Here is a 25,882-nt window from a genome sequence, read left to right on the forward strand (position 1 = left end):
AAATGATGTGGTGTGTGTGTGTGTGTGTGTGTGTGTGTGTGTGTGTGTGTGTGTGTGTGTGTGTGTGTGTGTGTGTGTGTGTGCGCGCACGCGTCAAATATTAACCCTGCTATCTCCCAGGTAGTCATTATCTTTCGATGTTGCACTGTTTCTATGGATGTGTGTGTGTTTGTACGCTCTGCATTAACCCTCATATTTCTCTATCATTAAGCTCCTCCATCGGCATAGTGCAGCCCTGAATTTATCGTGCGAGTGCTTGTGTACATCCAAACACATGCATGCATGTGTCTGCGTGTGGAGGCGTTTGTGTGAGGGCGAGTGTGTTTACAGTGATCTTAATTGTTGTTATCATTCATGCAGCACAATAACCACCTCCGCCCCCATCTTTGTCTCTGTCTGCTATTAACTCTCTCTGCCTCTCACCCTTCTTTCCACTAACGGCCAGTTTCTATTTTTCCTCATATTGTTCCTTCTCAGCATGCAGCTTAATAACACCCATTTCATCTTCTCTCTCTCTCTCCCTCTCTCCCACTCTTTCGTTTTCTTTTTCGTCTCCATTGTTTTCCCCCCACTGCATTTTGTATTCCGCGTCCACTATTTTTTCCAGCCAAGGCTAACTTTTATCGCCCCGTGATTGGATTCAAAATTTGTTATGCAGTCTTGCCTGTATTCAATATGTGATCAGTTTTGATCAGTCGCTTTCTTTCTCTGTTTGCCGTCTATCTCTCCCTCTTTTTCTGGCTTCTTTGCGCCATCCTTCTTCTGTTACTCTTCTTTTTTTTCTCTCTGATTTGATTTGATGACCTCTGTATTGGACGTGCCACAAAATAAACACCAAAGTCTAACTTATTCTCCTCTTTTGCTCTTTCCTCCTCTTCTTCACCTTCTTTTTCTTCTCCTCGCTGTCTCTCTTTCTTTCAGGCACCCTCTCTTAGTGCGATATATATCTGCCTCCCCCCCTCGGCAGGTTGCCATGGTCGCCATACCTACTCTCTCTCTCCTATTGGTCCTGGCAGAGTGGGCAGGTCTGGTGGACGCCTCCCCCCACCTCCTGCTCCGGCCGAGCTCGCGGGAGCGTGACGCAGGGGCCATGATGAACTTCAACATCGCCGTGATCCACGCCGGTGCCACTGTGCAGGCAGAGGCAGCGGTGGCAGGGCCTGGGGGAAGGGTGCTCTACCCTGGTTTCGGCCGGGTACACGGCTCCCTGGGGGAGAGTGTGGTCACCCAGTGGGGCTCTGCCAACGTCATCTGGCTACAGGTTAGGGACACGATCTCCTTCATCCAGTGCGCATTGAGCCTAAGTTGAAGAAGGGGAATAACAATGACCATCCATTATTTAAACTCACTCATTACTTCAACTGAATGGTCAGTGCACTGCTGCAGTGTCTCGGCTTCATTGAGCGAGCCGGCGTCTGGAACTGCTCTTTAACCACAAGCCTGTATAGCTAATCAGGCATGTCATGCATACAACACACACTCACCACATGCATGACACAAGTCATGACTCCCTGCCTTCAGGAGTTACTACTTGCCTGTCTGTCTTTCTCTCTTTCTCTCTCTCTCTCTCTCTCTCCTCGTCTCCAAAGGTGAATGACAGTAGTCCAAAGACGGTGCTGTCCCAGCTGTGTGAGCTGCTGGCGGCGCGGCCCCTGCAGGGTCTGGTTTACGAAGAGGAGAGGCCCCCACGGACAGCCTGGGGACCTTTGGCCCCCATGCTGGAGTTTGTCTCTGCGCAAACAGGACTGCCCATAGTGGCTGTAGGAGGGGGAGCGGGGCTGGGGAGGATGCCACAGGTAGGAGGAGGGAGGTTGGGGTGGGGGTGAGAGAATGAGCAGGAGGTGTTTGCAGCTTATGTGCGCGTGTGTGTGTGTGTGTGGTAAATTGAAATCTGAGAACTGCAAGTGCACAATGTCCCAAAGAGTTAATTGTGTACTAACACGAATGGAATCATGCAGCAGAAATATACTAAATTTAGACATCAAGAGAAGGGGAAAATATCAAATGTCAACTCAAGTTGCAACAAACCTTTAACACACCGGTGTCCTTGATGATGAATCCTACTTTATCCTAAATGAATGCCCATTTGATTATTAGCACATAGGTGATACCCCAAGACCCCATACAAGGTCAGACCTACTGGCATGCATAAATAATTTGGCACATGGCCAAAAATTGCAGACCGATTTGCCACTAAAAAGCCTGCAATAAGAAGACAAGGTTCAAGCAGTCGTAAAATCCAGATACTGTTAATAAAAACCAGTCAAGCATTTGTGATGTTGTAAATGTAATGTTGGCTCAGGGACAACTGGAATGTTCCAAAAGATCAGTGTGATCTCAAAATGTGTATTTTCAGCCCAAACCTAGAAAACAAAATTACCTGAGAGTAAATGGCGTAGAGTGAAAGAAAAGATGCTGAGTGATGTGATGATGGTACATAAAATCTATTTTCATTTCAGTGGTTAAAGTTACTTCACTGTCTGGATAAAAAGCATAAAGATTTTTTTTTCAATCCAAGTGAAGCACAGCTGCTAACTTTCAGACGTGACGGTTGAACCAGGTTGTTACTGCGGAGATGCTGAATGTATAATCTCATGCTGAGGATCAAATTTCACTCAATATCGTACTTCCTACTGAATAAAATATTTTGTTGTTAATTGTTGGGATCCATGAACCCAGAAAAGTGTTGCAGTAGGGTCAGTCAGATAGGTCGGTCCAAAAAGACAGTCAAAGAGCTTCCTGTACCCGTAGATTACCTTGCATTACATTCTAAAAGGTTTTTCAATAGTAGAAATACTGTGCCTAAGCCCTATGCATTGTTTTTTAAAACAAGACAAGCAATTCAAGCTCAAAACATACCCCGTCTGTTTTCTTCAGTGTTTTCAAGCACTCTCTCACCTTCGACGAGAACATAAATAAGTGAAGACCTGTGAATCCGGACAACCAAACGTTACCAGCAAAATAAGTGGGAACTGTCGATCTGGAGGAAAAGACAATTAATATAATTAGCCGTACACTGATGCAATGTGGATTGATGCAACTCCGAGTGCGGTAAAGAGGGAGTGCTGCTTAGAATGCCGTAACAACTTACAATGTCAAAATGTCGCGCATTCTCCGCGTGGAAAAAAGGTTTGGGGAAGTGCCGGTGGGATGGAGAGGAAGCTGAAGGTCAGGGTCACTGATCTGCAGAAACTCTGCAGTGTTTGATCGGTAAATGGCACCAACTGGGGCCGTCATGCTGCCTCTGATGTTCCTGGGAGGAAAGCACTGAGCAGACACGGGTGTGAATTTGAGAGTGTGAGGGCCCGTGTGCGCATTTACTGTATGTGTGTGCATCACACAAAGCAAGTGCTACATTTCATCACCAAAGGGGGAGTGGGGGGGGATAAAAAGGCGATGCATTTGTGCTTACAAATAACAGTTTTACCCATTCACTCTTGAGGAATTAAACTGCAGCACTTTGATGAACTTTCTTTGAAGCTGTACCCCCAGAACAGACTTTTAGAAACACTCCCTTTTGGATGTCATAGGAGACTTTGTGCAACAACCCAAGCTGTTACTGCCCCGTGGCTGCGCGAAAGCTGCTGCTCCGCACAAACTTCGAGCCCCCGTGATGCTTCGATGTTGTTGCAGTCCAGAACATTGTAGTTCTTTGCAGGGACAATGTTGTTTGTTGCTGCAGTTTAAGACTCAGAGGGTAAACTTGTCCTGTGAGATGTTTAACCACATCTGCTGCTCTCTTCCACAAATCAGGAATCAGGTTCCATCTTTCTCCAGTTCAGCTCCTCCACCGCGCTGCAATTAGAGGTCATCTTTGAGGTGCTGGAGGAGTACGACTGGACCTCCTTTTCTGTGGTATCCACGCGTCACCATGGCTACCAGGACTTCCTGTCCGTGGTGGAGGGCCTGACGGACGGCTCGTTCATCGGCTGGGAGAAGAAGAGCGTGGTGATCCTGAACGTGACCGACGACCCCGGGGGGGCACGCACGCGCAGGCTGCTGAAGGAGAACGAGGCGCAGGTGAGACAGGGGGGAGGGAGGGGGGGGGAAGGGGGAGGAAGGGGGAGGAAAGGGGAGGAAGTGCAGCGACTATCATTGGGGGCCCCCTACTCTGACAGGTGGCTTCCCAGCTTTTTCCTTCCTTCTTCGTCTCTCCCTCTGTCCCTCCATCTCTCTCTCTCCCCTCTCTCCTCTATCCCTCTGTTCCTCTCTTCCCCTCATCCGCCGTGGCATTACAAATTCTACAGTTAAACTACTACCTCAAATCAATCTGATTCATTGCGGCTCCTGTGAAGCATTGTGTGTGATGCCTACTTGGGTTTTTCTTGCTGCTTCTGATTAATGAGCTTTAAGGCTGGAAAAAACATCCTTTGGAGAGAGTGTGACAGGATTACTCCAATTGCGTTTTTCCTTTTTTTTTTTTTTTTTAAGAAATTCTGATGTTGACACTCACTTATGCATTCATGATTCCAATACATCCAACAATTGGGCTTTTTCTTTTTTTTTAGCCAGGCACGTCTGACTGACAAAATTAGGCTTCAGTAAAATCTGATTGACTTACTGTCAGCAAGCGCTGATGATGGTCAAATTCATACACGCGAAACCTCAGAAACCCGAGAGGGAAACCAAAGATTCCAGTGACGATCCCTTGACGAAATTCAACCTGTCAAACCTTGTATCGTTTGTGATCCAGGTAGGTCAGCACATTCCCCCGTGTGCAGAGAGGTGGGTTTGTTGTGTGCGATTATGGCGGACCACTGATTATTTAGATAGTCACTCTGGCCTATAAAACCACCTGACATTTTCTTCTGATCGTCAGCTTAATTCATAAATTAATTTTGAAACTATAATTAATTATGTAACTCATCTTTTTCTCATTATCTAACTCGTCTCTGGATTAACTTGAATTTCATTTCATTTTAGCGGTACATAATGCGGTAAAGTGAGTCAAAATGCATCCTTGTACCTCTGATTTAGTTTCATTCACGAATATTGACCAGAATGAAAAGCACTTTTTGCACCCCTGATGTTTGGTTCTCTTATATGTTTGCTTGTTCTTCCGTTTTACACATACTTTACTCTTGCTTTCATTCTCAACTCATCATTTCCTCTTCCACCCCGTCATTTATCATTGTTCTTACCCCATCCACCCCCGTTAAATCTCCCTTTTGACCCTCATGATCTTCTTGTTCAATTTTTCACTTATATATGTGTTTTTTATGCCTCAAACTCCTTCATCTCTCCCCTTGCTCCCCCCCTCGTCTGCCTCCCCTCGTGCGTTTCTTTGCCTGGAGACAAGCTCACTCTCCTCTGCTGCTTTCTTTTCACCTCCATCTCTGTTTGGCTATTTTTCATTCCTTGAGTCCATTTGTCCATCCCTCTTGCTGCACGTCTCTTCCCGGCTGCAGACTCGCTGCTCTCTGTTGGCTCGGTTTAGTCTGGGTCTCAATGTCATCACTAATGTCCCAGCATGGCCACTGGAGCTCTGCCTGTGTGTGTGTGTGTGTGTGTGTGTGTGTGTGTGTGTTGTGTTTGTGGCTTGTCTTCAAGTGTGTGCATGTGTATTGGATTTCTGAGACTCCACCGTGCTTGTGTCACTGTTAATATAATATAGTGCCTGCAGCACGTTGCTTATTCGAAGAGCTTGCTTTTTAACCTTCCTGCTCTCACAACATCCCTCTTCTTTTTGCTTTTCTCTAATAACTGCTTGTAATTGCTTTTGAGATGTTGTGTGTTGGCATTATATACTCTCTCCCTCTCTCTCTCTCTCTCTCTCTCTCTCTCTCTCTCTCTCTCTCTCTCTCTCTCTCTCTCTCTCTCTCTCTCTCTCTCTCTCTCTCTCCTCCTCTCCCTCTATCTGCAGTTCCTTTATGGTAATATATTCTTCATTGTAGATGGCCCGTTGCAGGTCTCTGGGTCAATTCCTACTTAACTGTCTCACTGTCTGTTTTTTTGCTTCATTCCTCTTCCAGCTTCTGCTTCGTCAGTATTTTTTTCTGCGCTCACTCTTGCTCTTTGTGTTTTATGTTCCCTTTTTCCCCATCTTTAGATAGTGTGTCTGTTTATAACTCTGACTCTCTCCTAAACAACCCCCCCCCCACACACACACAAACACACACACACTCTCTCTCTCTCTCGCTCTCTCTCTCTCTCTCTCTCTCTCTCTCGCTCTCTCTCTCTCTCTCTCTCTCTCTCTCTCTCTCTCTCTCTCTCTCTCTCTCTCTCTCTCTCTTCCCTGATTCCCCCTCCTCCATCCCCTCTGTCACTCTCACTCCCTGGCTAATTCACTGGAGGTTTATTGGCATACAGGCAGGATTGTTTTGCCAAGCCATTACAGTTCAAAATTCAATGAAGGCGCAATTCTCAAAATGTGCTTTCAGTCTGTTTCCCTGAACCCCCCCCCCCCACACACACACACACCTTCTGGTCCATGAAAGAGTTGTCTTCTTCCTTTTTGTCCTTCATGTCCCCTCAGTGTCTTCTATACTCCGTCATCTTGCGTGTTTGTCCTTTATCCAAAATGTTCCACCTCTGTTTTTTTTAGATTGTTTGTCAGCATTTAACCTCACCGTCTCTTTCTCCCTTTTTCTGCTTAGCTCCACCTCCTCATGTCAATTCCTTTTCTTTTTCCCCATTTTTCCTGAAAACCCCTTAAAAGCTTTTTTGGTCAATTTGTACACCCTCCTTTCCCTTTCCTTCCCGTTTTGATCCTCCTTACTTCAGCATTTGCAGCAGAGAGCTCATCCAATGTCCCTGCTGTCTTTCTGTGTTGCTTTTCTCTCTCTTAGATATTATTTTCTCTCCAGCTCTCCTCAATCAATCTACCCCTTCTTTCACAAATATCTCTTTTCTCTCCAGGCCTTGATTTCACCAGAATATGTCACCCTTTGCTCTTTTCCCTCGATTCCCCCGCCTCTTCTTTCTGATGTCTGTGACTACTCTGTTTCCCTCCCCATCCACGCATTTTGCACTCCTTTCTCTCCTGTTGTTTTCCGATCTTTTCTTCACCCTGCTTTTAATAACATATGTTAGAGTTTAACCTATTATCCTTTGTTTTCCCTCAGGTGTGTTTGGTGTTTAACTGCCACCCCTCCCTCCTGCTGCATATTCCCCACCTCTTCCTCACTGGATCTCCACTCCACCACTTACAGATATTTCATTTTCCCTTTCTTGTTTTACCCCTGTTTTCATTATTCATAACTGTAACTTGTTTCATCAGGCCCACGCTCATTAAGCGCTGACCTCCATTGCCTTCCTGCACCTCCTAGTTTAGCACACATTTCATGCAGCAACACTTCCATCTATCTGGGGTATCTGCTTCTCACTGGTAGTCGCTTGCCCGACTTCCACAAACATTATCATGTCAGCTTACACTTATCTCTCTTCTTACCTCTCCCAGCATTCTTTTTTTTTTTTTGTTGATATAGGCTTCTCTACCCGACTTCCTCCCTTCCCCTCCTGTTCAGGTGCACCTCTCCTCCAGCTCTGTCTTTCTCCCCTTACTTCTCCCACCCTCTGTCTCTCTCCACGTCTCCCCTTTCCCATCCTTATCTCACTAGAGTGTATGTGTGTGTGTGTCTCCCCTCGTCCTTGTTCCCTCCCTGCCTTCCTGCTGTCCTCCAGGTACGTCTGCTGTACTGCTCCCAGGAGGAGGCTGAGCTGGTTTTCCGAGCCGCCTGGGCAGCGGGTCAGGCCGGGGCCTCGCACATGTGGTTTGCCGTGGGGCCAGCTCTCTCAGGTTTGGGCATGGAGAGCCTGCCCCGGGCTTTGTTTGCCGTACGGCCCCAGGGCTGGAGGGATGAGCCTCGCCGAAGGATCGCTCGGGGTGTGTCTGTGCTGACTCATGGGGCAGTGGCGATGCGCAAGGAATACGGAACCACGGGAGGGCCAAACTTTGTCACCAACTGCATGACGGATGCCAATCAGACGCAGAGACTGCGAGGCAGGATGAGGTGAGAGGGTGACGAAAGGAGGGAGGAGCGCGAGGAGGGAGGGAAGGGAAGGAAGATAAATATTAGGTCAGAGGGTGAGAAGAAGGCAGCTGGAAGACTCCAGACAAAATATGTCAAGTGGGAAGGAGCAGATATAGAGACTGAACAAGGTGCTTCAGACGAAAGGAGGTTTGGTTTGCAGCCAGGGTGAGTTGGAAGATGTATGGGATGGAGTTTGTAGAGCCAGTGTCAGGGAGCAGGCACAGAGGGGATATCTGAATTTGGAGCTGGCTATCATCCATGTAAAATAGATGTTGTTGGTGCGTGTAGTTGTGAGTTGGCAAAATTACCCCAGCATCTGTAGCAAGCGGACCTTGTCTCATGTATATTAATGAGCCAGCTTTAATATATTCCTCGTAGGCTGTGCAAACACACAACAGCTCATTCTAACAGGTAGCCAGAGTAGCTCTCGTTACCAGCTTGCTTCATTTGTAATACCAGTCATTTTCTTTCGCCGCACAGAGCACATCCCAGCAGAGATTGTATAGAGACACTCCTCTAAGTTTGGGCTGAACATGTAAATGAGCCGAACATGAAATTAATGACTTTATTTGCGGTAATTTTTTAAAGTGAAGCGCGGCACAAACAGTGTGGCAGTTCTCAAGCAATGATTAATGAATTATCTTTGTTTATAAATTATGTCCAGGAACAAGAGAGGAGAAAAATATTATAATTTGTATTTTTTTTTGCACTGCTACCTGCTGTTCACTGTCTGCAACTACAAGCTGCTGCTACGTCTGAAGCTCTCTGTCAGAGGAGCTCTCAGGCTTTGTTTTGAAGCAGCGCGATGACATAAGGAGACGATATGAAGGCCTGTCCTGTGTGATTATCCAACAAACATCGAGCTTTCAGCCGATGCACAGAGCAGCAGTTGTTTGATTTCAAAGATCCTGACAATTCGGTTTGTCTGATCATTTGCCTGTATTTGATTAACAGACAAGCCCTGACTGACACCACAGAGGTGCTGTGATTTAGTTTCATGTGGAAAAAGAACAGGGCAGGCGTTGTGTTACATCAAAAAAACAAAACAAACAAACAACCTCAACATTTCTGTTTCTGCTCTCCTCATACCCTTTATGTAAAATCTTAATTTATTTGGAAAATGTAATGTGCTTTTTGTCAGTGATTTACCATGTGCTGTCTCCATTCAACAACACTGCAGGTATTTCAGCAACATCACACTTGGTGGTCGGGACTACTCCTTCAACAGTGACGGATACCTGGCCAACCCCTTCCTGGACGTCATCTCCTGGACCCCTGGGCGTGGATGGGAAGATGTAAGGACAAGATATCAGTTATTTTGGGAGTACAACCATGTATTTGGAGAATTGATTGACAGGAGTCTCACTGAGAAGGGAATAGACTAGAGAATGTACGTGCTTGATTGCACTTGTTATTTAGTTTTCTGCATAAAGCACTTTGGTGGAGGTTTTTGAGACCTTGTAGTTTTATCCTCTGTGAGACTAAAACATCAAACGCCTCCAGCAACAGACCCCAGAGCACATTTATGCTGATTCAAGCACTTTTTAGCCTTGATCTCACCATGTGAGCATGAAGACCTGATCCATGTTGCATGGGTATCTCTTATAAGAGATGATCCTGACAGCGAAGATGCGCAAGTCGCATGGGTTCGTGGTCATGTAAAGTTCACTATAGCTACCAGTGCCCAAGGCTGAACAGAAATGCTGCTGACCATTTGACTGCTCCTGGCTTGTGCCTTTTGTTGTGTTCTATTCCTACCTGCTTTTCTGTAGGTCTGCCATTTTAAATGCAAATGTTTGGTGTGCTGCCTCTGAAATGAGGGTTTTTGCTGCTTTTTTACTTGATTCCATGTGAACGTAAATGTCGAGGCCTTTTTGATAGTCTCTCAGAAATTGCGACACGTACGTTTTTTGAAGAAGAAAAAAAACATCCGGGAATAGGTTCAAATCTAAGTAGAGTCTGGCACAATATTCACATAATCTAGTATATAAAGAATACAGCAGTATAGAGGAGAGTATTGATTGTGATCTTGCTTTCCTGACAGGGTTTGATGCAGCATTTGGTTAGAAAGTGGTTCTGTCCTACCATAATAAAAAATAAAAACCCACTGTTACTTTTTTGCGCAAAAGTCCATTTTCGGGTGAAGTTAACCCTTAAGTTGTACTCCTATCTTGTTGCTGCTGACGGGACTTCTCATAACATAAGTCCTTGACTGTTCACGATATCTCGCATTTCTTGTTGTTGTTGTTTTTTGTTTGGTTTTTATAGACACTAATCGTTACTGTAGTCCCCCTGGAACTTCTGCAGTAGGACTGTTCAATCACAAAGATTCACCAGCATGTCAACAGATTTTCCACATGGGCTGTTCAGTACTGTCAGAAGCACACAGTGTTATTCAAGAACTGCCAGATATTGAGAGTTGAAGTTATCGCTGAAAGTAGGAAAGAAGCAATCATTGCACATTTTTTTGACAAGCCAGAGTTGTTAATCAAAATGAATGGTAAATGGGCCTTACAGCAAAATTCAAACACGCTTTACATCATCAGTCACATTCATCCACTCACACACCGATGGTGACAGCTGTCATGCACGGTGCTCACACACCTTTAAGAAAAACTTCTGTCATTCTGAGTCTTTCCCAAAGACACTTTGACACATGAGCAGGGTGAGATTGGATATCAAACAGCCAACCTTTGGTTTGGAAAACAACCCGTTCTACCAGTTGAGCCACAGCCGCCCTTAAAATTAATCATTTTCACCCTGAGAGGGTCAACTTGAAGACTTTCTGCAATGTGAGTTATTAATAAACAGACTCTCTCTACAGCCTTTAACTCTTTAGCTCTCTTTGTGTTTCCTTGTTTATATGCTGCATAATGGGCTCGTAACACAGAGGGATTTGCACAGAAAATTCAACTCTGGAAGACATGCACATGACTTGGCTTACTGAAATTAAGCCTCACATTATTATTATAGGCTGAACTTTGGATTTCATTTCCACACTTTCGGAAAACATGGTCTGTTATAATTTCTCTCCCCTTTAAGACATATTTGAACGCAAACAAAATGAAGTTTTCTTTGAATAATTATTTTTGTCTGATATGGTTTCCCTCCCCTTTTAAAGAAAAAAAAATCATTCCTCTTTTAAAAATCCTTGGAAGGACATCTATTCCTGTGCACTGACAAAAAGGGAAAAAAATTATAGGAAAAAAAATACCAGGATCTGTGAATATGCAAATATTTTTTCCATTTCTAAAGTTTAGATGTTCACTGAAGGTGCTTTATACTTCACTATAATTTAAACTCTCAGTGTATGTGCATTGGGGATTTCAGGCTCCCTCACAATACTTGCAGGGGTTTCAGTGGACCAGAACGAGCTTCCATATTATCTGTAATGTCAGACATCTTGATCAAACCCCCACTCTAAATTTGCTGTTTCGTGAGTTCATATGAGTCTGAAAAGAGCCCTATCGTTTTAGACAAACATCTCTGAGTGGCAGGTCATTTTAAATCTCTCACAATCAGCAACAGACAAAACAATGAGAATCTTTGTGATTTAAAATCAAAGTGAAACAAAGCTGCCACCTCAGGCATCAATAGTGAAAGTCACACTATAGGCTTAAGGATCTCAAGCCGTACATACACAAAGTACATCACAAGCTAAGCGATGCATCATTTTTAGTTGGACTTTCAAATTAAATTGAGTCATTGTTCAGATTTTGAGGTATAAACGATCAGAGGTGTGCGAGTTAGAGGATTTTAATTTGAAGGTTGACATCAGGTAGTTTGATCCTTCTATGGACCTGAACTAGTCTATATCACACTCGCACCTCTCCGGCTACCGGTTTGAGTCCAGGTTGGACTGAGAAGCCTGTTTGCATGGAGTTTACATGTTATCCCTATGTGTGTATGTTTTCTCTGGGTACTATGGTTTTCTCCAAAAGAAAGATCTGCTGGGTTTGGCCCTAACACCCCACAAGTCTGAATGAGATGAAAACGGGATAGAAGATGGATGGATGGAGGTCTATTCATAAGGATACTCCGAACAACTAACACTGGGCTCAATTGTCAGAAAATTATATAGAAGAATTCCCTCCAAGAGGTTACAGCTCGGTGTGAAAGTTGTTTGGACTAACTTAAAAAAAACAACATCCTTTAGTCAAAGTTGAGAAATAATCGCTCCCCTGCATTGATACGTACTCACACATTTAATTCTTTGTCCATTTATAGAAAGCAATGCCCCAGCGTGGTTATGATCGATGGCTGCAGTTTCTTCTTATTTCCTCCGATCATTCTTTACGGTTAGAATGAAATGCAGATTCGCAATGTGCTGAAGGGTGTCATCACCATCTGGAGATAAACTCGCCATCATTTTGTGAGTTTCAGTCGAAGTAACTGCATGTGTGTCTGCTGAGCGCCAGTATCCCCTGTATGTCATGCATATTCTGTAAAACTGTGGTTTGCTCAGGAATCCTTAATACGAAGCCTTGTCACCTGTTGGAAATGCTTTCCCTTTAATGTGCTGGGATTTTACTCGAGTCAGTGTCGGAACAGCAAGTGATGCTCATTTTCGCAGCCACATGCCAGCCTTCCAGTGCGACACAGTACCGTACATGTAGAAAGATGCACACTCTCCTCAGAACACACATCCTACTACTGCCTGTAATCACAGACACCACACAAATTCAAATAGTGATATTATATCACACACACACACACACACACACACACACACACACACACACACACACACACACACACACACACACACACACACACACACACACACACACACACACACACACACACGTGGTTCTCAGCCTCCCGCTGGTTTTAACAGCCCACCAGAGTCCAGTCCCAGCGTGTCGTAACATGCTGACTCCTGCCATATCCCTCAAATCCCTTTCAATTAGAAGCTCCTGTGCTGGTCCTTCGACTCTGTGCAAACCCAGGGTACAAAACCCGCCCACACACATGCACGCACATTTTTAAAGTCACACACAAACATCTACACGTGTGTGCACATGAGGATGCAGATTGTAGGTTTACAGCCTCCTGCAGAAAACGCACGCACGCGCACGCACACACACACACACACACACACACACACACACACACACACACACACACACACACACACACACACACACACACACACACACACACACACACACACACACACACACACACACACACACACACACACACACACACACACACACACACACACAGAGGATAAGATGCCTGTATGTGCCTATTATGCACATCCACGCTGTTGGCTCTCCCTGAATATTTAATGTTCTCTTTACAATGACTGCACCATTACCTAGAGCCTGGGAGCTCCCAGCGTAGCTAACTGAAACACTGCAGACTAGTGTTGAAGGTTGTCCAGCATTAACACGGCTTGTTGCAGCTGTGGAGAGTTGCATGTTCCAGGATATTACTGGGAAGTTGCTGAGCGTTTAATAAAACCACTCACAGTTGCCCAAAAACTGTGTTTTAGTCTAAATTGGCATCCAGACTTTTTTTTTTTTTGTGTCCAAAACAGAATACTTTCTGTGCCCCAAAATATGATAGCAATTTTTGAAATCTTCAGTGTGCTTTCTCCTCTAAGCTTTCCCTGTGCTCCCTGAGTGTGTTTTGATTGAATGTGTGTTGCAGAGCTGCGGTCGAAGTGCAGTCGAAATACTGTCATTGTTGCACTTGCCTTTTCCTCCTCTCTGCCAGTGCTTGCATTACTTAGACTGGCAGACTACACAAAGCTGCCAAACTTCACTCCACTGGTCTGCTTAAGCGCTCAAATTCTTATTTTAACACTGGCGCGTGTTTGTTCTTGTGCATTGTTTATGCAGTCGCGTGGGTTTGCAGTTTGCACATGCCCGTCTTTTATGTTGCTTCTGTTGCACTTGTCATGACTCTCAGATGTCGCTGTTATCATGTGCTCATGCCAAGAAGTGTCAAGTGATGCTGCGAGAGGAAAGTTCTTCCTGGAGGTGCTTCTTTCAAAAACATATACATTATGTCCCAGGCACACACGTGGGGATGGCATTCAACTTGGTTAAATATTACATTGCACAGTGAAGGAAAGAGAGGGATGCAGCTCAAGGAAAGTTTGCAGACATTTTTAGTCCAACAGTGGACTTGCTCATAGCAGCATCTGAGAGTGGATTTTAAAAAAAATCACACTAAAATTACTGTTTACCTCACACACGTGCCTTTATTTACCATATACATTTTTGTTAAAGAGCATCTTGACACAAGCTTATGACACATTTTATTCTAAACTATGTAAAATTAAACCTTAACTTACACTCCAGGCAATTCCCTCACATGAAGCCTTTGTGGCTGTCGCAGTCACCCCCCCTACCCCCCACCCCCACTCCAGTTCCCATCTGTAAGACTCGCTGGCCATTCACGAGTTGATTGCTTCATCTTGCTCAAAGCCATTATATGCAAATTATTTTTTTTGTTCAGTGTCTGATTTGACACTGATGTGTATGATTAATATCTTCAGTGCCACAGCAGATTCATAAATCACTGCAGCCTTTACACATTCGTGGATTTTGTCAGAGAATTGCTTGTATCTCACACAACAATGAATATTTATTTAAGACCTGAAGTTACGGAAATAAAGTGAGCGGGCACAGTTTTATGAATTATACATGGACAAGATACCTATCCGGTGCAATAAAATATTGTCCAATCTGATTCTGTGGCCCTGCAGTCAGTAGGAGCTTTATGAAGCTTAAAATGTTCATTTTTTTTCATTGGGACGGTTGGAAAGATTTCTGTAGTCATTTGTATCCATATTTTGAATCGCCTCTGCGATGGATGACCTTATTCTGTACGATGTATTCATATTTGTAATACATACTGTATGTCAACAAAATTGTGTCACTTCCTGCAAATAGTTTAAAGTTAATGAGCATCCCTCGGAAACAACACTGACTGACTCAACGGTACGCACTTTAAGGGTGTTTAAGTATTGCATTTCATAGATGTTCATGATTGTGTGTCTGGGCTCTATTTTGATGATATTGCATATCCAGGAATATTAAGACTTTAAATAAAGTTGCTCGTACCTCTCAACACATCGCCCTTCTGCTGATTTGACTCTATGGCGGGAAGGATAAAACCTCTCTAACAGTCATTAAAGCTGGACAATAATAATAATAAGGCATAGGTTTGATATAGCGCTTTTCAGGACACTCAAAGATACATTGCATTATTCATTCACTCCATCCTCGATGGTGGTAAGCTACGTATGTAGCCACAGCTGCCCTGGTGCAGACTGATGGAAGTGAGGCTGCCAAACTGCACCATCGGCCCCTCCGGCCACCACCAACCGCTCACTAGATACATGAAATAAATATATGTTAAAATTCAAGAACAGCAGGGCTGTTAATTGTCATGCATGAAGAGCAAAAGACTTGCACATGGCACATAATCTGAAGATCAGTATAAAATTATGGGTGGTGTTAGTACCAGCTGTTGAGATCCACAGGCGATAAAATAAAACATTACTGGAGGCTTTCCAGGTAGAACAAAGTAGTGAAATGGGCAGATCTTCACTTAGACCCGCTGTACTCGTGGGACTTATGATTGGCTTGTATTATAATATAATCAGTATTGATCATAGTTATCATCATAATTGATGATCCATCATAATCATGCAGATTTAAAAATGTCTTTTAATAAAAATAATGTTCGTTTGATACTCCACTTAACCATTTTAAAAACGATTTCTTGTCAAGGGGGGAAAAAAAAGCAAATCCACCCATCCTCCCCTTCATTTGGAAATCCTTCTCTGGTGTCCCATGCGTATTCCTGAGTGAAAATTAGATACAATTCAGGCAAAGAAACTATTCAATATCAGTTAATTAAATTAAAGACTAGCATCTTAAAACTTTCACAGGAAAGGTAGCAGTTTTCCCTTCTTCATCTGACGCTACGTTACCACCTTCTGTGCTTGTAGACATTAACAAAAGATGTGTGTGTTTTTAAGTCCATACCCAATTCTGCAGTCTGTCTACCATGCTGGGCTCAATGTAATAAACTACCAGCTATGGTGGTCTTTAATCTTGATTAGATATACCTAATGCAGAGGATATGAAAAGTAGCATTTAGTTATGTTAATGGAAAAACGTACACCCAAGAAATCCATTAATTTATTACTGAATTACATTTTGTTCTTTTTTCTTTTCTTTAATAGTTACTCAGACTAGATGCTTTAAACAACTATGAAGCATTTATTGGTGGGCGTCAGAAACGGTGTATTTGTCTTAATAGACATTAAGAAAATGTGTTTATATAAACTATTTTGTTTTCTTACTTGCGGTTTCTATTATTTTATCGTTCAACATACAACAGCAGTGTATGTGGCATAATATCGGAGGTCACCCTCACATCCTTTTCAAAGCAGTTACTTTTATCAGGTCAAAGTGTAATCTGGAGAAACTTTCCAAAGATTTGACGCAGACACAAGAATGAGAAAACTGAAAAATAAACATGAGTCTTGAGTTCATCTGGTGGAAAACGATTCACCTTTTGTTCTGGCCTCAGTTAAGTCATTGACTTGGAACACTTTTTTTTTTTTCTTCCGAGTTTCCCTTATAGATATGTTGCATATCTTAACTCACATTTGCATGCCTCTTGTTGTGACTGCATTAACAGCTCTTCTTGGTTCAGAGCTCTCAACCAGAAACTCAGCAGCTGCTGCCTTAACCTTAAGTTCGACACTGGTTTGTTTTCTATTAAAGAGCACCTCAAGTGGTTAAAATGTCTCATTGGGGAAAAGGTGATTCATACATTCCAGCCAATCAGATTCCAGATTGTTTGTGTATGTGGTGTAAATCAGCATAAATCAGATGTATAAAAGCCTCCTCACATCTGCTGTGGTTCCACCATCCCACACAGTGCCATCAACCTGTCTAATGGAAACACATTCAGGATTATTATCCAACCTTTCTTTCCAACTTTCTTCCAAGACAGCCAGTGAGAGGACCTCCAGCAAAGTTGTAGCACTGAGATGTGTAACTCTGTGCAAGTTCTTAAATTATAACCTATTACACTTCTTCACAAAGGTATTTTTGGATTGTACTGAGGACACTTTAGCCTCCAAAAAAAAAAAAGCCGTTGATGAAGGGACTTGTTCAAGCCAGAATATTTTCTGATTTGAAAGCATTCTGTTTCCAAAAACGGTAACATGAACTGATTCTGTCATGCATTTGGAAAACCTTTGTTTTAATAACCTGAGATGTCAGTGGAAGTCAGAAAATGTGAGGCACTGTAATTGAGAGAATGGGATTGCGGGTTTGACTGATGCTTCGTGTTGAGTACCGTAAAGATGACGTGTTTGTTTATCATTATCAACAAAGGTAACATGTGAGTAAATGGATGAAATAAAGGCTTCCTGTCTGTGCTCCCTACTTTTCTCAAATGTTTCCCTTGTCTGTTCTCCTAGGTAGGCTGGTGGGAGAACGGCGTGCTGAGGCTTCGGTATCCTGCCTGGTCTCGCTACGGGCCATTCCTTAAACCACCTGATGATGCCCAGCACCTGCGTGTTGTCACACTGGAGGAAAGGCCATTTGTCATTGTGGAGCTCGCAGATCCTGCATCTGGAACCTGCATCCGTGACTCAGTTCCCTGCAGACGACCTCTTAATGCCAGGTGAGACTGCGATGGGTGAAAGAGAAATCTCAGAAAATAATTGGGTTGACTTTGGGCTGATGTGCTTTATTACATATGCAATTGTTACTGTATCTCATAATATAATATTGAAATGCTGATTTTCATAAATGACACTTTAGGGAAGTAATATAAAAAAAGTTTAATCTCTGAGGGGAAAAGGGAAGCATTTATTAGCTGCCTTGTTCACCAGAGTTGTGAATGGTGTTACTAAACTCTCATGATGCCATTCCACTTGAGGTGACATCAGTCACCTATCAAAACTGTGGTCCCTTCACTCCTCGGCCCTAATCAATAGCAGACTGCTCTCCAGTGGATCAGGGGAATGACTCAGGGGTCTGGAATCAGATATGACCGCAGTGGAGCTTTATGGTTCATCAGCTACTGAAAGGATGACAGCAACTATCCTACACTGGTCGATCACACCTGTCAGCAAGGGCCCGGGCACACAGTTCCTTCCTTATGACCATTTCTTTTTGTCTCCTCTTCCTTTCCTTTCCTTTCCTTTCCCGTGCCATCTCTTCCACACAGTGCCCTCCACGAGGGAGTGGCTCCCATGAAGCAATGCTGCAAGGGCTTCTGCATCGACATCCTCAAGAGATTGGCCAAAATTGTTGGCTTCACCTACGACCTTTACTTGGTGACCAATGGGAAACATGGGAAGAAAATTGATGGGGTTTGGAACGGCATGATTGGAGAGGCAAGTTCGTGTGTGTGTGTGTGTCGTGTGCGCGCATATGGATGCCTGTGGTTCTGCCTGTCTGCCTTTGTGAACAATGTGTTCTCACTGTCAATCCTGTGTCACTTGTGTGTGTGTGTGTGTGTGTGTGTTGCTGCATCTTTGCTGCGCTGCTGCGTCTTTGCAAATGTTGTGATGCATTTTCTGTGAATGTGCTGGACGGTAGCATTTCGTAGTGTGCGCACTTCGTGTCCTGGGTGACCAGTTAACCGCTACGTGTCACTTCAATCCCCGTGAGAGTTATTGCCACTTAACCACAGCTGGAAATAAGACAACTGTCATTTATTACTCGAATACACACACACACACACACTCAGGTGTCGACACAAACATACTGTACAATGGATGAGGGTGCGAAAAACACCCGGTTCAAGAAAATGAAGGAATAGATTTGATTTCTAACTCACGCTGTGAACTTGCTCAGTAACAAACATCCCTACAGTGTGTTAATCTGCAGACACATTCTTTTTCACACACAATCACGGCAGCACATGTGCACATTGTCAGACACCCCCCTGGCTAATTGCGATTAGTTCTTGATATTTTCTTGGCAATGTGGTTCATGATCTCCTATTAAGAGGGGGGAAAAAGAAAGAAAAACAGACACGCTGACAGAGAGAAAGAGGCCCAGATAAACAGAGACGCATGAGCACATACCCACAGTCATACTGAGATCGATGCTGTTTCACTGAAGCGCCCAGCCGTTTCTATATTTGTCCCAAAGGGATCTTGCCAAACGCCAGTTGTCACAGGTTCCAAAACTGTCCCGCCGTGCACTCTTGCTCTATCATTTATAACTTGAGCCCAGGCCAGATCTGTCTGTCGAATCTATTTTAACATGCAAAAGGCCAAGTGAATTTTGTTTTCTCAAACTAATGTCTGTCTTTTGATCAGATGTTCCAAAGCCTGGCATTCTTTGATCAGGTAATCCAGAGACTTGCCAAAGTTGAGAGGAGGGTGCTTTGCTTTCCGCTCCGCTTCATTTTTCTGCTGATTTGCTCTGAAGAGTGGATGTGCCATGTCTAATGTAGATTAACATTTCACTTGTACAATCAGCAGACAGAGCGGTTTTGAGGTTTTGCTAGATGTTGTCAGGGAAGAGACGGGCCAGAGCTCATTACAAATGCTAAAGAGATGCACAAAAGACAGGAGTTCAGTATTTGTACTGGACTGAGTCCTTGGTATTCCTCACACAAGGGGTCATGGTGTAGAAATGTCAGGCTCCTACCTGGAAGGAAAAAAAAACAAAAACCTTTGTTGGCTATAAAATTGGCTTTGTCTCGAACGACTACAAGCATTTCCCTTAATTAGGTTCCTTTCTTATCACTGCTGTTGTCTCCTGTAGGTGGTGTACAAGGGAGCGGACATGGCCATCGGTTCTCTGACTATCAATGAGGAGAGGTCAGAGGTTGTGGATTTCTCTGTGCCATTTGTGGAGACCGGGATCAGTGTCATGGTCTCCCGTAGCAACGGCACAGTTTCACCATCAGCTTTTTTAGGTAAGCGGCCATGTTTGTGGGAAACGCTAAGCTGATGTACAGAATCTAATCTAATTGCAAAGTGTCGAGCTTGCATAAAACACTGCAGTCTTTGGTTGCTGGTTTTTACATCGAGATTAGCTTAAATTTTTTTCTCAGCCGCTCGTCTCTTCTTAACTTTTACTTTCACTCCGTCAGCAGACTCAAGGCTCCAGTGGGAGAACAGTGTTATTGGCCTATAGACTGCATTGAGATGGTTATAAAAAAAAAAAAAAAAAAAAAAAGAGAAACATTTTATGGACTTGTGGAGAACACTGGCTGTGATTTGTGATGGAATGAGAGGGTGGCGTGGAGGGGATCAATGAGTAGAGGGCAATGCTAATATTTGTTTTAATAAAATGTGAAGATTTATAACTGAATGGTTTTGTAAAAATGCATGTCATAAATGTAATTAACTATTAAAAAGCTGGCCATTTAAAGTTATGGTGCAAGACCTAAAGTGTTACAGGTTCATGGTACATGGTTACAGGCCGCTTTTAGAGACTCAACAGTATTATACTATTATTGTATCGTCCATTGCCAACAATATCCCACTGAAGCCCTTTTGACAAATTACTCCCAGGGATAATATGGCAACACCAGAAGTTACTGTTTTAATTTCAAAGAAAACTCACTTCTTCAGGAATGTGATTAAAAATAGCAAAGGTAGAAAAAACAACAATCATAATTCACCCCAATGAAAAGTTTTAGAATTCATTCATTCAATTCTAATTTTCTTCTTCTTCTTTCATTTTCTTTTATGATTATAGACTTTAAAAAAAAACTATATGATTATTTCTTTTTAGGTATGTAGATTCCACACAATGTGCTATGTTTCTGAAACAATGGCAATGATTGCAGCACAAAGAGGTTTACAAGTCTTCACTTGTATGTTTTTGTGCATGTCCTTGTTTCCTGTCACAGAGCCCTACAGCCCAGCAGTGTGGGTGATGATGTTTGTCATGTGCCTGACCGTCGTGGCTGTGACTGTCTTCATCTTTGAGTTTTTCAGCCCTGTGGGCTACAACCGCAGTCTCCAAAATGGCAAGAGTGAGTGATGAGTTCAAGCCGTCTGTGTTTCTGCTCTGATGAGTTGGTCTTTAGAATAGAAGAGAATATTTTACGAATCCCCAAACGCATCCTGCAAAATTGTTTCAGGAAATCAAAGTCGAAATGTTTTTTTGTTGTTGTTTTTTTTAAGCATCATAATCATCATTTTTGTTTCGAACTGTATGGCTTTCTTGCTTCTGTTCAGCTGTCACATTCCAAATTAACTTTACATTATGGCTTTCATTAATATGCTGCCCTGAATCCTTAACTGCGAGTATGGCTAAAAGAAAATTATACATACAGTTTGTTGAACCGCGTCCAACTATTCTTGATATTGAAGCAGTCATTCATTATTCAGCAGCATAGTTTGTACCCCTGTGATATTCAGTATGCCTGATGCTTTGGTCGAATACCCAGCCAGCTCCCCTCTTTTACTGCATGATTGCTGTGCTCTACATAATTCTACCTTTCTGTCATCCTTACATATATGCCCCTCATTCACTCTCATCTCTGCTCTTCCTTTCCTCTTTCTTCCAACCACGTGAGCGTGTGTTAAAGCCCTCTGATTGATTTGCAACATGTGGTTTAATCATTTGTATGATCGCGCTTTAGCTGAATTGAAAGATGCCATGCTTGAAATGTATAGTCACTCGCTTACCAGGTTTGGTGTCATATTGCATGCTATTTTTATTTTCTCCTTGCATACTCTGAGAACCTTTTTTTTTATAGATCATTCAGGGAAGTTTATTTGAAACCAGGTGCTTCATCTGCAGTCACACACCGCTGGATACACTAGCTCCAATGCATTCTGGTTAAAAGAAATAATAATTAAAAAAAACAACACATTACAGTCAAAAAGACTTTCTTTCTCACCTTTTCTATCTCTTTTTATGATTCTGGGCAGAGGCTGGAGGGTCCACTTTCACAATAGGAAAATCTGTGTGGCTTCTCTGGGCCATTGTCTTTAACAACTCTGTGCCGGTGGAGAACCCAAGAGGAACCACAAGCAAGATCATGGTGCTGATCTGGGCCTTCTTCGCTGTCATCTTTCTGGCCTCCTACACTGCTAACCTGGCTGCCTTCATGATCCAGGAGGAGTACATTGACACAGTGTCAGGACTCTCGGACAAGAAGGTACTTCACTTCTTGAATACTGATTAAGTAGAGAAAGCAGTAGGAGAATTAAAGTCTTAGAGTGAGCTAAATCCCATGCATTTGAATGTTAAATTGATTAAAGCACAGGAATTTACAAATGAATAAAATCTCATTTAACATAACTCAATTGCCACAGTTGTTGAATACTTAAAAGACACTCTCCTAAATACTACTTTAAGTCCACAGACTGTTTTCATCTCAAAGATTTGACTGTGTTTGGAGTGAGTTGTGAGTTAGTCTGGGAAGTGGACAGAAATAGGTCAGACAGATTGGTGCACAGCCTGGTGTGTTTCATGCCCCTTCCGCCTCCCTCCCTCACCTCCCTTTGCTCTGGTAGTTTCAGCATCCCGAGGAGCAGTACCCACCTCTGAAGTTTGGCACGGTGCCCAACGGGAGCACAGAAAAAAACATCCGCTCCAACTACCCAGACATGCACCAGTACATGGGAAAATACAACCAGAGAGGAGTGGAGGACGCCATACTGAATCTGAAGACTGGGTCAGTCGGCCACAGCACGAGACGATACATGTATCATAATGCATCTCTGTGTTTTTGCATCTTTGTGCAGTTAAACTTCTTTTCAAGCATACTTTGCAAAAGTACTCTTTACTTAGTGCATTTTCTTCTTTCCAATTGATCTTTGTTATTTGATTTAACAAGTCACTAAACTACAATAACCAACAGATTGTACCATTAAACAAATTTGCAAATGTAAAACTTAAAAAAATTAAAAAGCACTGGGCTGAGGCATCCTGTGTAGAGTTTGCAAGTTCTACCTGTGAGTGCATGAGTTTCCTCTGTTACCTATCGCGACTGGTGACCTGTCATGAATGTACTCTTGCTTACTGAATGCAGGAGTCGGCTTCAGACCCCGGCAACTCTAACTTGAACAAAGCAATATAAACAAATTGATGAATGGAAGAGAAACCCTTACAAAGGCATAAATGATACTTCCATTCCACCTTATATGCTTATTTATGAATTTTACCCATTATGTGTTGTTTCAAGCCAACACTGTTTTTTGTCTTTTCCCAAGTAGTAGATCATTGTTTAATAAGCAAGTACGTTTAAATGATGGATTTAGCCTGTCACAATTGGGCTATATCATTTAGATATTTTGAACTAAAATCCACAGGTCTTCAACCTCCGGCTCAATATATTATGAAGCTCTGGCTTTCATTTTCATATTTCCCCACAATCGCAACATGGCCATTGTAAACTGACACTAAAAGCATTTCTCTCACAGTTATTGTCACAGTCACATCCTGGCATTCATTGAAAGCACAATGTCACAGCAAGGTTTTCGGTTGGTGGTCTTGCTCAGCAGATGGTGTCGCCCACCAGATGAATTTCCATTCCTGTGAGCAATTAAAAGACTTATCATCCGTTTGCTTAATTGAAAGTTCATCCTTGACCTTGTGAAACAGCAGGTGGTATTTACAGAATATACAGTACAATCTCACCATATGCCTCATTTACTTAACAATTATTTGAACATCTATTTAAAATGCATTTATGTGTCGCTATCATTATAATTATGATGATTATTATTATAATCCATCTTCTATACACCTCCAGTCGCCCAGGATCGTGGGTGGCTGGAGACATTCCCAGCTGACTAAAGGCTCTGCTTTATCACAGAAAGCACACACGCACGCACGCACGCACACACACACACACACACACACACACACACACACACACACACACACACACACACACACACACACACACACACACACACACACACACACACACACACACACACACACACACACACACGCATGCACGCACACACACAAACCATCACCATCCACCAATTAGTCAATGTTTACACGCACACAGGGAGAACATGCAATCTCCACGCACGGTCTCCACACACAGTGGAGACCCTGAACCCAACACAGTCTCAAAACAGGGACATTGATAATTTTAACCATTACATTCCCGCCCCATTCTCAATATCATGATCGGTAATGATGTCGTTGTTTGATATCACGAATCATAAAGTAAGAAACAGATGTGACATGTTGACATTGTTTTTTGTAAATCCCATGGCCCATCACACAGAACGCCGTTCCTTACAACTCCACCTAACATTTCACATCTTTTGTCACACACGCTTCTTTCACAAGCAGATTCTCTCACCTTTACTGTACCTCTCTCTCTTTCTCTTTCTCCCTCTCTACCTCTCTCTCCTCTTCCCTCTGCTCTCTCCCACCCCCACGCAGTGCAAACAGCGCATCCCTCTTCAGTTTTCTAGTAGAATCTCTATCACCCGTCATGTGTTGGATTATCCCAGTTAACTTTATCCTAAGCCTCTGTCATCATAACCCACCCCTCCATTGCCTTGACACCAAAATTATAACTCGCCGTTAAAACGTACAGAATGAGAAAGTCCTGCTTTCCACCTGCATTTTTTTTTTTTTTTTAATATGTCTCAGAGCTTATCTGGTGCTTTTACTCTCTGCTCAGCTGCCCTCGTAGGTTACTGATTCTTTTTATTTTTTCGTCTCCTTTTTGGTCTATTCTTTCCTTTCCTCGTGCGCTTTCTCAGTGTGTCTGTATTTAAACTTTATAATCCTCATCACTCTCTGGCTCTATTCCATGTCTTTTCCCCCCCTGAAGTGTGTAAATCTGTCCCCCTCACAACCCCCCCGCCCTGTCACTATGCTCTTCGCACAGTATAAATCCCCATCTTCTTCCTCCCCTCCGCCACCTTCCCTCTCCTTTACACACACATCTCCCCGATCTCGGCTTCATTATATTCTCCTTGTGTTTTCCCTCTTTTTGCCCAGCCTTATTTATTATTCCACCCCTTTCTTCCTTTTCCTGTCATGATTTAACTTTTTATGCCCCCCTATCATTCTCTGTGCCTTGTCTGCCTCATATTTTCGCACCGCAACTCGCTTCCCAGGTATATTGCGGAGAAACACCTTTATATCTCCTCCCCTGCCTCAGCCATTCTCTGTATACCTCTGCTGCTGCTCTCCCATTAAATGATGAATGAATTCTCCCTTGATCCCTTTACAGGAAACTGGATGCTTTTATTTATGATGCTGCAGTATTGAACTATATGGCCAGGAAGGACGAAGGTTGTAAGGTGAGGATGAAGTCGCTCGCGGTCGCCTCTTACACATTCCCACGCATTTGACATGAGTTTACGCTTTTGTACGTTTCTCAACATCTGAATGTTGTCCTCTCTCCAAGGTGATGACCATAGGCTCGGGGAAGGTTTTTGCCACCACAGGCTACGGTATCGCCCTGCACAAAAACTCACGTTGGAAACGTCCTCTTGACTTGGCTCTGTTGCAGCTGGTGGGAGATGGTAAGAACCACGGGGAAAGGAGGGGAGAAAAGAAACTAATTAGGACAATGAAGGGGCAAAGGGAAGGTTATTGGTAAAGTGATAGTGCTGAGAAATGAGCGACAAAGTAGCACCAGGGTGGGGGGGGGGGGGGGGGGGTTGTAAAGAGAGCACAGGGGGTAGATGAATGAGAGGATGTTGAGTAGCAGATGTGGGGAATATAAGGTGAGAGCGATGGCTGGCAAGGGGTTTTGATTGTAACAGAGGGAATAATGTTGTCTCGGAGATGGCTGATGATGCTTTTAAAGAGATTTCCTGGTCTCTTTATTGTCTGGAAGAGAGAAAAGGAATAAAAATGAGGTGAAAGCAAGGAGAATATTAATTGTCGGACTGTTTTATAGCAAAAATGACTGAATAGTGGCGGTGAATGTGAAGCCTGTTTGACTTTCTCCCGTTT

General features: G+C 43.3%; 1 protein-coding gene across 1 annotated transcript in view; it reads left to right on the forward strand.

Moving 5' to 3' along the window:
- Positions 1-973: 973 nt before the first annotated feature.
- The window catches only part of grin2db (glutamate receptor, ionotropic, N-methyl D-aspartate 2D, b), a gene marked incomplete at both ends in the record, with an annotated part of 34,515 nt that continues 9,606 nt past the window's right edge, over positions 974-25,882 (forward strand). Inside the window, 13 exons of the mRNA XM_080501102.1 lie at positions 974-1,261; positions 1,590-1,796; positions 3,754-4,020; positions 7,624-7,952; positions 9,154-9,268; positions 17,434-17,639; positions 18,189-18,357; positions 19,742-19,895; positions 20,838-20,963; positions 21,868-22,097; positions 22,456-22,616; positions 25,152-25,221; positions 25,329-25,446. Of these exons, the coding sequence (XP_080357228.1) occupies positions 974-1,261; positions 1,590-1,796; positions 3,754-4,020; positions 7,624-7,952; positions 9,154-9,268; positions 17,434-17,639; positions 18,189-18,357; positions 19,742-19,895; positions 20,838-20,963; positions 21,868-22,097; positions 22,456-22,616; positions 25,152-25,221; positions 25,329-25,446 (2,440 nt within the window). The remainder of the gene's footprint in view (positions 1,262-1,589; positions 1,797-3,753; positions 4,021-7,623; positions 7,953-9,153; positions 9,269-17,433; positions 17,640-18,188; positions 18,358-19,741; positions 19,896-20,837; positions 20,964-21,867; positions 22,098-22,455; positions 22,617-25,151; positions 25,222-25,328; positions 25,447-25,882) is intronic.

The sequence above is a fragment of the Blennius ocellaris genome, assembly GCF_963422515.1.
Source record: "Blennius ocellaris genome assembly, chromosome: 8".
Lineage (NCBI taxonomy): Eukaryota > Metazoa > Chordata > Actinopteri > Blenniiformes > Blenniidae > Blennius > Blennius ocellaris.